General features: G+C 46.6%; 1 protein-coding gene across 2 annotated transcripts in view; it reads right to left on the minus strand.

The window, feature by feature from the left end:
• LRP6 (LDL receptor related protein 6) overlaps positions 1-14513 on the minus strand; it is a 200777-nt gene that overhangs the window by 31840 nt on the left and 154424 nt on the right. For both annotated transcript variants that reach the window (XM_075901099.2, XM_075901104.2), the window contains 4 exons: positions 13136-13320; positions 12332-12658; positions 3511-3713; positions 265-476 (listed from right to left, as the gene is read on the minus strand). In XM_075901099.2, coding sequence (XP_075757214.1) covers positions 265-476; positions 3511-3713; positions 12332-12658; positions 13136-13320 — 927 coding nt within the window. The remainder of the gene's footprint in view (positions 1-264; positions 477-3510; positions 3714-12331; positions 12659-13135; positions 13321-14513) is intronic.

A 14513-nucleotide genomic window follows, 5' to 3' on the forward strand; every position in this document is an offset into this window, starting at 1 on the left:
TGTGAGGGGCAGCTGATCCAAATTTGAGCGAGTGGTGTTGTGAACTGATACACAGGGTTGCAAAATCATTCACATCTTTCATGAGAGGGGGAGGCTGGGCCAAATGTCTAGCTCTAGACCAGGGCTAAGTGAAGTTGGGTAGGGGTAGGGGGAGCCCTCTGAGGAACCCCTCACTGCACCCATTTTCAAGATGTATAGACAATTTGCCCGTATTGGCCTTCTTCCCTTCTATAGCACAAAGGGCACCTCCTCTTCACTACATACCCTTTCTCTGGGTTCACCACAATGGCCCGGGGCCTGTCTTGTTCTCCTTTCAGCACCACACCCATCGGTTTCCCATCCAAGCGTGTTACATTAATCACATTAGTGGCTTCACAAGTCCAGTAGATGTAACGGCTGTAGATGTCAATGCTCAGGTCATAGGGCTGCATGTCCAGGTTCTGATTAGGAACTGGACTTGTCACCACCGTGAGGCTCTAGGAAATCACCAGAAGGATATTACATGAAGTATGTCACCGAAACAATGATTTTGCTATATCTGCATACATGAAATTGTTCACAGTTACAAAGAGGGCCCCAAAATATAATCTTGAACCAGGGAACACATATTTAGTTAGTTCTCTCTCTCGGCCCCTTGATGAGCAGAATGAGAAGTGGACACAAAATACTTGCCCCTGCAAATCTAGAGGGATGGAAATTGCACCATTTGGCTGCTCAGAAGAACTGATGACGACACTGGACTTCGTGGGAGTACCAAAGATAGATGGAGGAGTGACTCTGACACCTTCCAGTGCCAGAGTTTGGAGAGGCTGTGGATGCTGTATGAGAGTCTGTACTTCATCTTAAAGGACAAGTCTATCTGCTGAACATTTTTATCTCATTCACCAATCCAAAGCAGATTATATTAGTTAAATCCCAAACACTCTAAGGGTATGTCTACACTAGCCCCCTAGTTCGAACTAGGGAGGCTAATGTAGGCATTCGAAGTTGCAAATGAAGCCCGGGATTTAAATATCCCGGGCTTTATTTGCATCTTCCCATCCGGGCGCCATTTTTAAATCCCCTTAGTCCGAACTAACTGCCCGTGGCTACACGCGGCAGTCAAACGTTAACTCGAACTAAGCCACGTGTAGCTGCGGGCAGTTAGTTCGGACTAAGGGGATTTAAAAATGGTGCCTGGACGGGAAGATGCAAATAAAGCCCGGGATATTTAAATCCTGGGCTTCATTTGCAACTTCGAATGCCTACATTAGCCTCCCTAGTTCGAACTAGGGGGCTAGTGTAGACATACTCTAAGAGTGGAGCCAGCTACATCACTAAAGACAAGGCTTCCACTGGGAAAGTCTCTTCTGGGCACTGTTTTGATGTTTCACTTGCAATTCTAGCTCACTCTCTTTTTCTTACTTAACCCAACTCCTTAGACAAACATTTCTCAAACTGTGGATCCCAACCCCCTGGGGGGTTGCGAGCAACTGAGAGGGGGTTTGCAGCAATGGAGAGGGGGGTCACGAGCAACTGAGAGAGGGGTCGTGGTATCACAAGTTTGAGAACCCCTGCCTTAAGACAGTCCAGTTCCTCAGTACATAGGACAGGTCCATACTTAAGATACACAACTCCAGCTACGTAAATAACACAACCAAAGTCTATGTACCTTAAGCTAAATTTCTCTGGTGGACCCACAGCAGGAGGTCCACAGGAGAAACTCTCCTGTCAACTTTCCTTACTGTGAGGTGTTCTGGAGTTGGCAGTGGTGCCCACAAAGTTTGATTTAGTGGATCATGGCTAGACCTGCTAAATCAAACAATGGAAAATTGACCTCCACAGAGTCGATCCTCCATTTAGTACAGACATGGCCATAGATTAATGCAAGTAGAGAATACCTAGTTCTCTACAACAGAAAGTCCATGTCACCAATAATCCCTGAACTCAAGGGCTACGTCTACACTGGCATGATTTTCCGGAAATGCTTTTAACGGAAAAGTTTTCCGTTAAAAGCATTTTTGGAAAAGCGCGTCTAGATTGGCAAGACGCTTTTCCAGAAAAGCGTCCATGGCCAATCTAGACGCGCTTTTCCACAAAAAAGCCCCAATCGTCATTTTCATGATCGGGGCTTTTTTTGCAGAAAACACTACTGTGCTGTCTACACTGGCCCTTTTCCGGAACAGTTTTCCGGAAAAAGACTTTTGCCCGAACAGGAGCAGCATAGTTTTTCTGGAAAAGCACTGATGATTTTACATTAGATCGGAAATTCAAGCGGCCAGTGTAGACAGCTGGCAAGTTTTTCCGGAAAAGCAGCTGATTTTCCAGAATAACTTGCCAGTGTAGACACAGCCAAGCAGTCTATAAGACTGATAAGCAGGAAAAGAACAGTCCAAGAGACTGGCTGATGGCTTGGACAATCGCTCTTGCATCAATCCTCCTACATAATTTTCACCACATATGGGAGAAGGAAAATCACATTAGGAAACGCTGTTAATTGGTAAAGGGATATCTGCTAGTGCCGATGCTTGGTCTAGGTATGAAACGTAGCCCTTGTAAATGCATAGAAAATTATTATGACACTATAATCTCTCCACAGATAAGACTGAAGCAGTCTTCCCTATGACAAACTTGATTTACACCATCCAGATAATTTTATGAGAGACATAATGATCCAGCTGAAATTCTCTGTACCAAATCTTAGCCTCTGGAGCTCTCTCTGGAAAGTCTGGCCTAAATTCAACATGACATTCTAGGGATACAGGTGCTTCATAAAGCAGTCTGTCTTGTACTTTTGGAAAATCTGTCTAATCCTTTTTTTGGCTTGTCACATTTTCCATAGCGCTTGGTCTAGAAACTGCCCTCCTTTTTTTATTCTGCTAGTCCTAGAGAGATCTGGCACTCCTGACTAGTTTTGGGTGTTAAATTATTTAGACATTCACAGAAAACATCCCTAAATAGGATGACGGCTAATCGAGCATTTCAACGGAATCCTATTCATTTATGTCTTCAATTGTTCACTGCCAAAAATAAGTAAAAGATGTGAAAAGTGTGACAATGAACAATTAGATACACTTAACCCTTTACTGATACCTCACTCAACCTGCACTACCCTTTGTCTCCTGCCCCATGTAGGCCTCTGCTCTGCTTTCCCAATTATGTGCTCCCGTGGAACTCCTGCAACTCTGCTCCATGTCTCTCATCCAGAGCCCTCTCCTCATACCTAACCCAGAACTCTTCCACTCCTAAACAGGACCTGCATGCCATCTTGACATGCAGTCCCAAATCTCTTACAATCAAATCACTGAACCGTCTCCTGTTCATTTCTATTCCCCTGCACAGACTGTGGCCTCCCTTGTGTTTCCTACATGAATCCAACTATCCATTTCTATTGAGGTTCTCATCACCACCAGCTCAGTCCAGCTATATTGAAGCCTGGAGCTAGCAGAAAGTCTATTTATGTTATTGAAATGTAACCACTGCTTCATATAAACAGCGTCTCTTCTCTTGGCAATTCCTCTCATTCGATACCTGGCTGCCATCTTCTTGTGCCTTCCGGATAATGTTTTGCCGAGAGTCAATCCAATAAAGCTGCTTATCCAGGGGGTCATAATCGATGGCTCGGACGTTCCTGAGACTGTGGATAGGCAATATGATATCTGGACTCTGTTGCTCATCTATCACCATGCGATTAATTGCGTTCTTCTGACTGAACAACAGGAAAGTTGTAGGAGCTTTAAAAAAGGAACACAAAGAGAGAGGGAGAGAACAGAAACATTGGTTATCTATATACCCAAGTACTATCAACGACTGTACCAGCGCTATCAAGAAACCACCCCTTTCCTCCCACCCTATACATGCACACATCTGGACAGAAACAGAGATTCTTGGTTGTTTGTTTTTTGGAAAAATGTTAAAGGCATCTACCATTTAAAATAAATTCTTGTGTGGGGATGAACAAAGCAAGGATAATTCTAGATGCAAAGAAAAGAAAGAATACATATATACACAAGAACATATACACACACTTTGTTATATTATCACAAGATCCAGGTTATCAACTTAGAACACTTTCCCTGAGTTTCTTTACAGAAGCATTTTAGCCAGTGGTCTGCCTGCCACAAAGTTCCAGTGAACTGTTGCACAGGCCCCAGCAGCCTCAAAAAAATAGAGTTCAATCCTGGAAAAATGAGCAGTGGGACATTTCACCCATTCCAGTCGATAAAACAGGTTAGGCAACACCTGGGGAGTGAGGTTCCAGAGAAGATCATTGGTCTTTACTATTTTAGGCCAGTCCAGTAACAGTGTGTTACCCGGCCCTGTACCGTCTGGAATGCTCTATAAACCAGCATGTCTAACCATCATAGACAGGCCAATTTAGTCTATTTGGTGCAGGGCCAGCCAGCTCCCTATCTGGGTCCGTACGGCTCCTTTGAAGAGGTGACATGTTCCTGCTGCTCCTAGGCAGAGGAATGGGCCCAAAGGGATCAGAGTGCAGGAGGGGCTATGGGGTTGGGGATTAGGGTGCGCGCTTTGGGAGGGGGCTCTGGGCAGAAGGCTGGGGCACTGGAGGGCCTTTGGGGTGCCTGACCAAGGGGATGCTCACTTTTGGAGAGCAGAGACCTATCCCCACTGCTCTTGATAGAGGCGCAGCGAGGCGGCTCTGCCTGCTGCCCCTGCCCCCAGGTGCTGCCCCCGCAGGTCCCACTGACTGTTGTTTCCCAGCTAATGGGAACCATGGAGCCAATGCTCAGGGCAGGGACAGCACACAGAGTCACGTAGCCGCACCTCTACCAGGAGCAGCAGGAATAGGTAACCAATTGCGGGTAGCAGCCTGAGGTGAGCACCCTTCCCATTCTCATACCTTGAAACCCACCCCTCCCATGCCTCCCCCACACAAATGCTGTCTCATAGCCCATGTCCCGCATCTTCTCCCCTTCACCCATGCCCCAGCTCCTAGCCCCACACCTCCTCCAGGACCCTAAGCTCCTTGCCCTTCTTAGTTAACCAACATTTTTTCCACTTACCAGCATTCACCCAACATGCCAAATAAAACTAGATTTTACTGTACTTTGAGCAGTTTTGTGTAGCTGCTGCTAAGAAAAGTTTCACTGGCATAAAAAAGATTTTCACACTTGTGACGGGGCATCTGCCCTGCACTGGCCCTTTAAGGGTAAAACCCAGCTCTGGGAGAGGGCTGAGCGCAAAGCCCACAGCTGAGGCAGATACAGTCAATTAAGGTCCAGTCAGGGCTACATAAATAAAGGCTCCTGGGGGGAAGGATAACAGACACTCTTGCTCTCACTGGGGAGCAGAAGGCACCTGGGGCTATCAGGGAAGCTGGAGGTTTCCTGAGACAAAGCCATGCTGGGGAAAGGCAGGCAGAGCTGGGCATCTCTGGCATGACCCCACTCCCAGGCTGCAGGGTCTGAGACAAGGCCTCAAGAGTTCTAGGGCTGCCGGGAGGCAGCCAGGATAGGAAAAGGCAGCACCCTTGCCAATGATGAGTGGCCATTACAGACTGCAGTTTGCCCCTGAGGCAGGAACTAGATGAGACTGGCAGTGGGTCACTGAGGCAAGGTGGTTATAGAGGAACTGGGGGGGAGGGTCTTCTTGGGAGGGGAGGACCCCAGAGTGCGGACAGGACTGCTGATAAAACACACCTCTCCCAAAGGGAGCTGAGAGACACTGGAGTGGGCACTGCCAGAGGGCAGTGTCCTGAAGAGGACCCCACGGTCCGAGAGTGATGCGGGTCAGAGCTGGAGTGAGATGGGAGGACACAGAGGGACACCCACCAGAGAGAGGTGCCCTGTTTCCAAGCTAATTCCCAGTGCTACCTGGCAGGAGGTGCTGTGGCAGTGAGTGTCTGCCCTGTGACACACTGTACAAAATTCAGGCCTACGTGTAAATTATTTTTGCTTTCTGAAAAGCCTGGATTTCCCTCCAAGTATTTCACCAGTGATTTTTCTACATTTAATCACTAATTAATAGAAGGTAAGACAAAAGCAAATCAACTCCACTCAACACAGTTTGCCTTACACAGCAAAATACCATATTTAGAAAGGTCCTTTAGCACCTGATAAACATTTTAAGGGACATATGAGTCTGTGACAGGGCACCGGACTCCGATCGCGCGGAATCCCCAGCCCACCACACTCACCAGCCGCCTGTAGACGCGCTGGGCGGAGACAGGGCGGCCGAGAGCACGCCAGAGGATGCCGCCGGCACGGGGAACAGGACCCCCCCGCATCGGCCAGGCAGTCCTCCTGTCCGGGCTGCTTGGGAGGGGCACGTCACCAAGCGGAGGCCGGCCAGGGAGAGACGTCAGCTGACGTCATCAGCCCGCACCCAGAGGAACAGGGCGGGGGCCGACGGGCAGTTTAAACAGGGCGAAGGCCAAGAAGAGAGGGGGAAGGCTGAAGAGGGGGAGAGGCAGAGACGAGCAGGAGGAAGAAGCCCAGGATGGGGGTCAGTGCCGGAGTCGCTTCCTACTGCCGGGGGCTGGTGAGTTATGGGCAACCCCCACCAACCAGGCCGCATTTTCAGGCTGCCTTTAGGGTCCTGGGTTGGGACCTGGAGAGGGGGCGGGACCGAGTCCCCCTCCTACCTCACTGCTGATTAGGCCATACCGGCCGCCCGGCTGGAGCAAAGCTATTCTAAGGCCGAAAACTGCGCAACGAAGGCGCGTGGACCAAAAGGGCACGGATGGTGGGAGGTGATGCAGGGTGGGCAACCCCAATGATGACAGGGCTGTAAGCCTAAGGGGGAGCCAGCCCAGTGACAGAGTCACAGAATGTTTTAGACCAAAAGAAAGGAAACTGTAACTGAAAGCATGCACGATTCCCTTCACAAAGAGTCAAATCCCTCTGCTCCTCCCTTCCAGAGACCTTCTGTCATGCTCAGAGGTCCACTGGGTAAAAACTTCAAAGGAAAGGCATTAAATAATTGCTGTCTTGATATCTGTAAACTCAGACTTCTCTAGCATTAGTATTATCCAAATGGATCTCTCATTGTATGTGGTGGCAGGGCAAATTCCCCATGTTAAGCTCTCTCCCGTCTCCCCTCTCTCCCCATTTCTCTGGAACTCCGTTTGGATTTTGAAAAACATTTTCCATTCTGAAACAGTGTCTCAACAGTCATATATTTTAACTATACTTCTGGAAGGAATTTCAGGTCAAACACAACAGCATCCCAGCTGGGGAACTGTTCTTCAAGCTCAACCATGCAGTTTTGGCTCTGAATGTTTGAGTTCCCAGATCTAGTCGCAGCAGCGTCTCCTTCCCATAATTAAAAGAATGTGTGCGCACATGTGCGCTGTGGTCCACAAAAGGAGGAATTGGCCTCTAGACAGGACTTGTGCTAGAATACTGCTCAGAAACACACCAGCAAGTAAATAGGCAAGAGAAAGTTAAAATGATCCATGCTCCAATTACAGAGGCCAAGAGAAAACTTTAATTGTAAGCAGAAAAATCTACGTCTCCAATTACCTACAAATGAGAAGCTGGAAATCTACCAGGGTTGAACATGGCTGAAAAGCTGTTAATGACGAATGAAAGACTTTGAACCATACTGTTAAGGAACATTTCTCCTTTATAATGTAACATGTTTCCTGTATTTTTCTCACTGCTTTATTACTAAACATTTCCATGAAAACAGGATCTTGACGTGACTATAACTTATTTCTCATCCGAAGACAAAAATCCCTCAATTATCCTTATTGCTACAAATGTGTCCATGAAATACGTCAATTACTCTTCTGACGTGCAGTAAAGGAGGAGGAAGGGTATGGCACAAAGATTTTGCTTGCGTACAAGTGGTCCTTGGTGTACTCCGGAGGGCATGCTATGACAAAACAATTTACATTCTGACAATTTTATTTCTCAAACGAATGTGGAGGCTCCTGCACGGCATTGGGGATCACAAGCTACTGGCTGCAGAGAGGTGGGAGGACACTGTACAGCTCCCCATGGGACATGGACACAGGAGTGAGGCTGCACCCAACTCTTGATTCAGTGCAAGGATTGGGCCTATCCCTCCATGCCAGGGGCACCAGGTGTGGGCAAGCAGGCATAGAATCCAAGTAGGGAGGGGCTTAACGTGAGGGTGTCCAAGTCTGGTTTAAGGGGACACTCTGTGGGCCAATCTGGCTGCTGGTGGCTCAGTGGAGGATACAGGCGCAGGGTGGATCTGGATGCACAGGGACTTGCTAGGGGGTTCTGGGTGCAACAGTAAGAGGGTCTGACAGAGGTGTCCAGGTGAAGGTGGCTGGGGCTCAAATAGGGGGGCTCTGTATGTGTGGGGAAATCGAGCTCAGCAGGACAGACTGGGTGTGAAGGACTTGGTGGCTCCCAATGCTGGGGGAGTGAAGCTCATCAGGGAGGTTCTGAGTCCGATGGGGGGAAGTGAGGCTCAGCTGGAGGGTCTGGGTTCGAGGGGATCTACATGTGTGGTGGTTGGACGAATGGGGAATTCCCTATACAGAGATTCCTCCCCTGCAGCTGAGGAGTAATGGGTGTAAGAAGCAGGAATGGGGAGTTTGCAGAGCTTCATTCATCCTGGGAAGAAATCTGGGAGTGGATCTGACCCAGCCCCAGATGCTGTGCAGTGGAAGAGGAAGTTCCATCCTCCCAAGTCCAGCCAAGCCTAGCAACTGAGCCCAGTTGCAGGATAGAAGCCACCAGATGAGTCCTCTACAGTCTTGGCCCATGCCGCACAGTAATTTACCACTCTGCCAGCTGCCTCGGGTCCCCAAAACATACTCTGGGGAAGGTCACATGGCTGCTTCTGATGGGGAAGCAAAGGGAAGCCCCAAAGTCAGTTTTTTGTAAGGAAGCAAAAAAATCTGAGGGGACAAAGTCTGTACACAAGTAGAAATGTTACCGAGAGTATGAGTTCCAAAGTATTCTATATCTACCACTTCCCCCTTAGCTTTCTTTGACAGGATAACAAGCCTTGTAGATATCAGGTTGGTTTAACACGATTCATGCTCAACAAATTCATGCTGACTCTTAATTATCTTCTAAATGTTTGCGAACTGATTCCTTAATTATTTACTCCATTATATTTCCTGGTACAGAAGTTATCTGATTGGTCTGTAATTCCCTGGGTTGTCCTTATTTCCCCTTTTTCTAAATGGATACTTCATTTGCCCTTTTCCAGTCTTCTGGAATCTCTCCTGTCTTCCATGACTTTTCAAAGATAATAGCTAACAGCTGAGATCTCCTCAGTGAGCTCCTTGAGTATTCTAGGATGCATTTCATCAGGCCCAAGTGACTTGAAGACAGCTAGCTTAAGTAATTTTTAACTTGTTCTTTTCCTTTTTTAGCTTCTGTACTGACCCCATTTTCACCAACATTCACTATGTTAGATGACTAATTGCCACCCACCCTTCTTAGTAAAAACTGAAAGGAAGTCAATAAGCATCTTTGCCATTTCCACATTTTCTGCTATTGTTCATCCTCCTTCATTAAGTAATGACCTTACACTGTCTTGGTCTTCCTCTTAATTCTAATGTATTTGTAGAACGTTTTCTTGCCTTTATCTCTAGCTAGTTTAACCTCATTTTGTGTCTTGGCCTTTCTAATTTTGCCTTGCATACTTGTGTTATTTGTTTATACTCATCTTTTCTAATTTGACCGAGTTTCCACTTTTTGTAGGACTCCTTTTTTGATTTTTAGATAATTCAATATATCTTGGGTAAGTCAGGGTGATCACTTGCCATGCTTGCTATCTTTCCTACCCATGCAGATCTCACTGTCTCTGTACCTCCATGAAAACCTGATTGTAACTGTGACTGGGCAGAGACGCCACACACTCCGGTCCCCCTGGAGGCTGCGTACTTGGTGGCACTCGGGCAAAAGCCAGGCACTCCGGGATCGGCGGGCTGAGCGGCCCCAGCGGTCGTCGGCCGGTGGTGCGCTGGATGCTCCTGGGCGGCCGCTGCGGCGAGGTACCTTGGCCAGCCGGGGATTCCAGGAGACGCCACCCTGGGGGCGACGTCACCACGTGGTCTCGCCGCCCAGCCGGAAGCGGACCCACGCACGGGGGGCGGAGCCCCCTTCGGCGGCAAGCGGCGCGGGGATTTAAACCCCCGAGCAGCACCAGTGAGGGGGGGAGCTCGGAAAGAGCCCTCCCGCAATGCAGTGCAGCAGATGGGACCCAAGCCGAGGAGGTAAGCCGCCGGCGCGGATGGAGTGAACCGGCAGGGAGAGGAAGTAGCTCAGGGCGGGCAGAGGGAGCCTGCGGGCTGGCCCGTTACGGCAGACGCCCCGCCAGCCAGACCGGACGACGCAAGCGTCTGAGTCCTTAGGGCCTTGGGTTGGGGTCCGTGAGAGGGGGCAGACCCAGACACCCCCTCTCCCCGCTACGGGAGGTCAGGCGGCCTCTGACCGCAAAGAGGCCCCCTGGGCGAATAGTGAAACTGACTGGGACGCCGGACAGCGATTCACAGGGTGACGGGAGCACGGGACTGGGGATGGAGAGCTAGGGGTGCCATCGGGCCCCCCGATAGACTCATTTACAGTAACCACAAAGCTCTTCTAACAACACTGGCCATAGCCATCTCCTTAGATGCAATCTTTTGCATCCACCATGGCCTGGATGGAAATGTTGGCTACCAAACTGTCCTCATCCACTAAAGCAGGAGTGGGGAACCCCTTCTTGAGTTGTGAGCCACTGACCAATAGGAAAATCAGTCAGGGGCCATACATGGTGTATGGGTGGGAGGGAAGCCCCAAGCATCATGGGCTGGACCAGGACAAACTATAGGCCGAATGCTGCATACAGCCTGTAGGTTCTGTACCCATGCACTAAAGCCCGGAAGCAGGCATCATGCCCCTCAGAAGTTCTCATAATCAGTAAAATCATATTTGGCCAACTGGGCCTGATAAGCTGAAATTCTGAACTGGTGAACGAGAAGACCTTTCTCCTTAGAAGGTTCAGTCACTTGTGTCCTTTCTTAAGAGAGAGTCACCTATTACTTGGAACACTCTGACCAAGTGCTAGAAAAAAAGCATTTCCTCTTGGCATGAACAAGGCAGTACTTGGCCCAATGAAGTGGAAGCACAAGAAGCTTCTAACAATGATGACCTTGTGATGGAGAGGGCCACTTCACCGATCCTACGTATGTACAATAGGGCTCCCATGACTTGGCAGGAATGGAGGCAGTTACTCCATCTTCTCCATCCCTGCCAGATGTCTTCAAACAATATCAAGAGCTCATGCTCAGACTGGCTGCAGAATTATAGATTCTGTTTGAGGAAATTGGCGCCTCAGCATAGTTTACATAATGTTTAACCGGTTAACTAATTAAACAGGATTTATATCCCTAGCTACAGCACACATACAAGCCAATGGCCACTGCTTACAAAAAAATTCCTGACTCAAACACATGGTGCACATGTGTATGCAACGTGTGGAATACACATAGGGACCATCATTTGAAGATCTGAGAGTGCTGTGATGGCAGACTGTTTTGAGAGAAAGGTGAATTATTTGTCTAGAAACTAACTTGTGGCCAGTCTAAGCGCCTTGTGGTTCATGCTCTGCACAACAAAAAAGAAAACTGGGGTTTGTCTGCTTGCTGCCTCCTCTGGGATCAAGAATTGGAAGTGCTGTGAAAGTAGCAATCTGAGGCCTCTTCTCACTCAAAAGCAATGCCTTTAGCCATACTGGGCTGAGCTCTGAAGGAAGATCTGGCCAGCACCCCTTCAAGCTGGAAGATAAGTCACAACTAAATTCACCTCCAACAACCTAAAACTCATCCAACATTCCAAAACATACACCAAAATCCCATTAATGCTTTATGGCTAGTAAATCTCAAAAAAAATAAACGGGGACCTGAAGTAACTCTCATGGGCTGACATGGAGAAGGGTTTCCAGCCTCTCTTTTCATCCAGACTTACTTTGGTTGGCAGAATGAATAAAAAGGTTCACTGAAGTGAATGCATTGCATTTGCCAAGCTATTGGCTTGGAAAAAAATTAAAATATCCTTTTACTCAGTTACCACATAGGATTTTAGTATAGTTAAGAAACAAAATCCAATCAGTTTTATTACCATCTTCACACACATATCCTGATTTAAAACTTTGTATTGGAACTGGAAAGGTTTTTAATAATCTTTCAGTATCAAAGGTAGAAATGTGCCATGATTTAGCACATCATGTTCCTGTCACCAAAGCAATCTGTCTTCTTTTTGTTACTATTCAAAATAAATAAAGAAGAAATGAAAAAGTCTTTTTTCTAGTGAAACACTTTTGTTATCAAATCCATTTGCTTGTACAATTGATTTCTATTGGAATAACACACATGGCATACTCCCCCTCTAATTTATCATTTGAGCTTAGGGCTTACCGCTACAGGTCCTGTTGTCAGAATTCAAAGAATAGTGAGCAGGGCAGCCACAAACAAAACCACCAACTGGCACTGCCAGGCAGAGATGGGAGCAGTGCCCATTGCTGGATGCACATTCATTCCAGCCTGCCTGCCTTGAGGAATGGAAGACCAGGATATCCATCACATAGTCCAAGTGGCCTTGGATGATAGTTCGGTTCTGGCCACTGGTCTTGTTGGCTCTCTCAATGCTGCGCCGGCTCCAGTCTGTCCAATAGATGTAATCCTGGTATTGAGTCAAGCCAAATGGGTGAGGCAAGTCATCTGCTATAACCTCACGGTCTAGGCCTGTTTTCAAAAAAGGAAAAGAGGAAAACAAGAGGAATTACTGGGAACATAATAGGTTTTTATAACAATGTTAGATATTGCTCCTTTATTGAAAGGTCACAAAATGTTAAAAAAAACTCAAACAATAACACAGTACAGTTTAATATCAGCCTTAACCAGGATTGCTAGCTTTCTGTCAACAGCCCATCTGCAGCATGAGGCCCATTCCTTATCTCTCTTTCTCTCTCTCTCATATACACACATATCTTACTTCCATGCCTGAAGCATACAATGGAATCTACTTAAAAAAAATCAGTTCTAAATGTATTAAGTCTATGAGCTTTTGCTGCTTGGTTTTCCCACCACCTCTCCACAATAAATGAAATGCTAGTTATGTCTTTTGTCAGACAGGACACTCCAAAAGCTATCTATTGATAGCTTTGTCCTGAGTATCACTAAAAATACTCCAGCTGCACAGAAAAAGTAACAGTAGCTTACCTAGCATATTTGAAGATTCTATTAGGTTGGTATCTAGATCTGTCCAGTAAAGTCTCCTTTTAGCATAATCGATTGTTAGCCCATTAGCTCGTCCCACGTTTGGTACCAAAGTAGTACGTTCACTTCCATCCATGGCAGCCCGGTCAATTTTGGGCTTCCCACCCCACTCAGTCCAGTACATAAACCTGTGTAAAAATGCCAGAAATATCACATTATCTTATACAGACTCTTCAAGTTTCTTTCTAGTACATGAAAGGAAAAAACACCACAAAAGCAAAAACAGAAAACCAGAGTTATAAATTTGTGTTTATTAAAGCATATTACATTAAATATTTTTCTTAAAATGCAAAGTAGGAAAAAGTCAGATTTCCTTATAGAGTTTCGATGCTGGAAACTTATCCAGGACTTCATTATTACCACCCTTCCGTCCCTAACTAGTTCACCGGTGTTAGCTAATAATAAACAAGAAGTCATCTGGGTACATTAGATTAGACATTGTTCTTTATCAAGAATTAGTCCAAAGCACATTGCATAAGCAACAAAAATTGCCTTCTGCTTCTATTCACAATCCTCCACTGAACTCCAAATTAAATGTTTCTTTTAAAATAGGTGAATCTGAGCATCATTTCTTTGATGTGCCTTTCTCTGCCCATTTCCACAAAGGGCTACACTATTTTCATGCGTGAAGTATCCCATATCTTAGTGGAATGCAGTACAAAGGATTGCACAGTTGCCTACTAATTTATGCATTGCTAGTTGATGGTATGACTTTATCAAGGATACAATTATGTTTTACATTCCAGTGAATTATTACCTTAAGGACTTTATACTGTTTTAGGGAGGATTTTGCGGTCTGGGTGTTTATTTCTTGTGCAAACATTTGTTATCAGTGCGGCAAGTATTTAAGCACATCTTCCACAATGTTATGACTTCACGGCACTCAAAAATTTGGGTATAAACATAACTAGCCAAATTTAACACCTTTATCTCCAGTCATGATAATGTTCAGGCAAACCTACTTAGTCCTTTTCAGCATTAACCCAACGTTTGGCCAGCAGGATAAATGAAAAGCTTTTCCCCAGTCAGATGTGCCCAGCATATAGCTAATACAAATCTCGACATCAGAAAGGCCATGGAAAGTTCCATTTAAATGATATGGAAGTTGCAATGACTTATGGCCAGTAGTTGGAGAGGAAAAGAAGAGGAAAGGTAACTGAATTATTCCAGGTTTAGTACTGGTTGAGGCAGCTCACCACAAGTGGGAACTAAGCTTAATTAATTTGGCAGAGTGGTGGATCTGCAAGACATTTTCAAGTTTTTCCCCCATGTACTTCCAACAAGCCCAAACAGCTGTATCATAGACTGTTCAGGATGAAAG

This window comes from Pelodiscus sinensis, chromosome 1 (genome assembly GCF_052426305.1).
Source record: "Pelodiscus sinensis isolate ZL-2025 chromosome 1, ASM5242630v1, whole genome shotgun sequence".
NCBI lineage: Eukaryota > Metazoa > Chordata > Testudines > Trionychidae > Pelodiscus > Pelodiscus sinensis.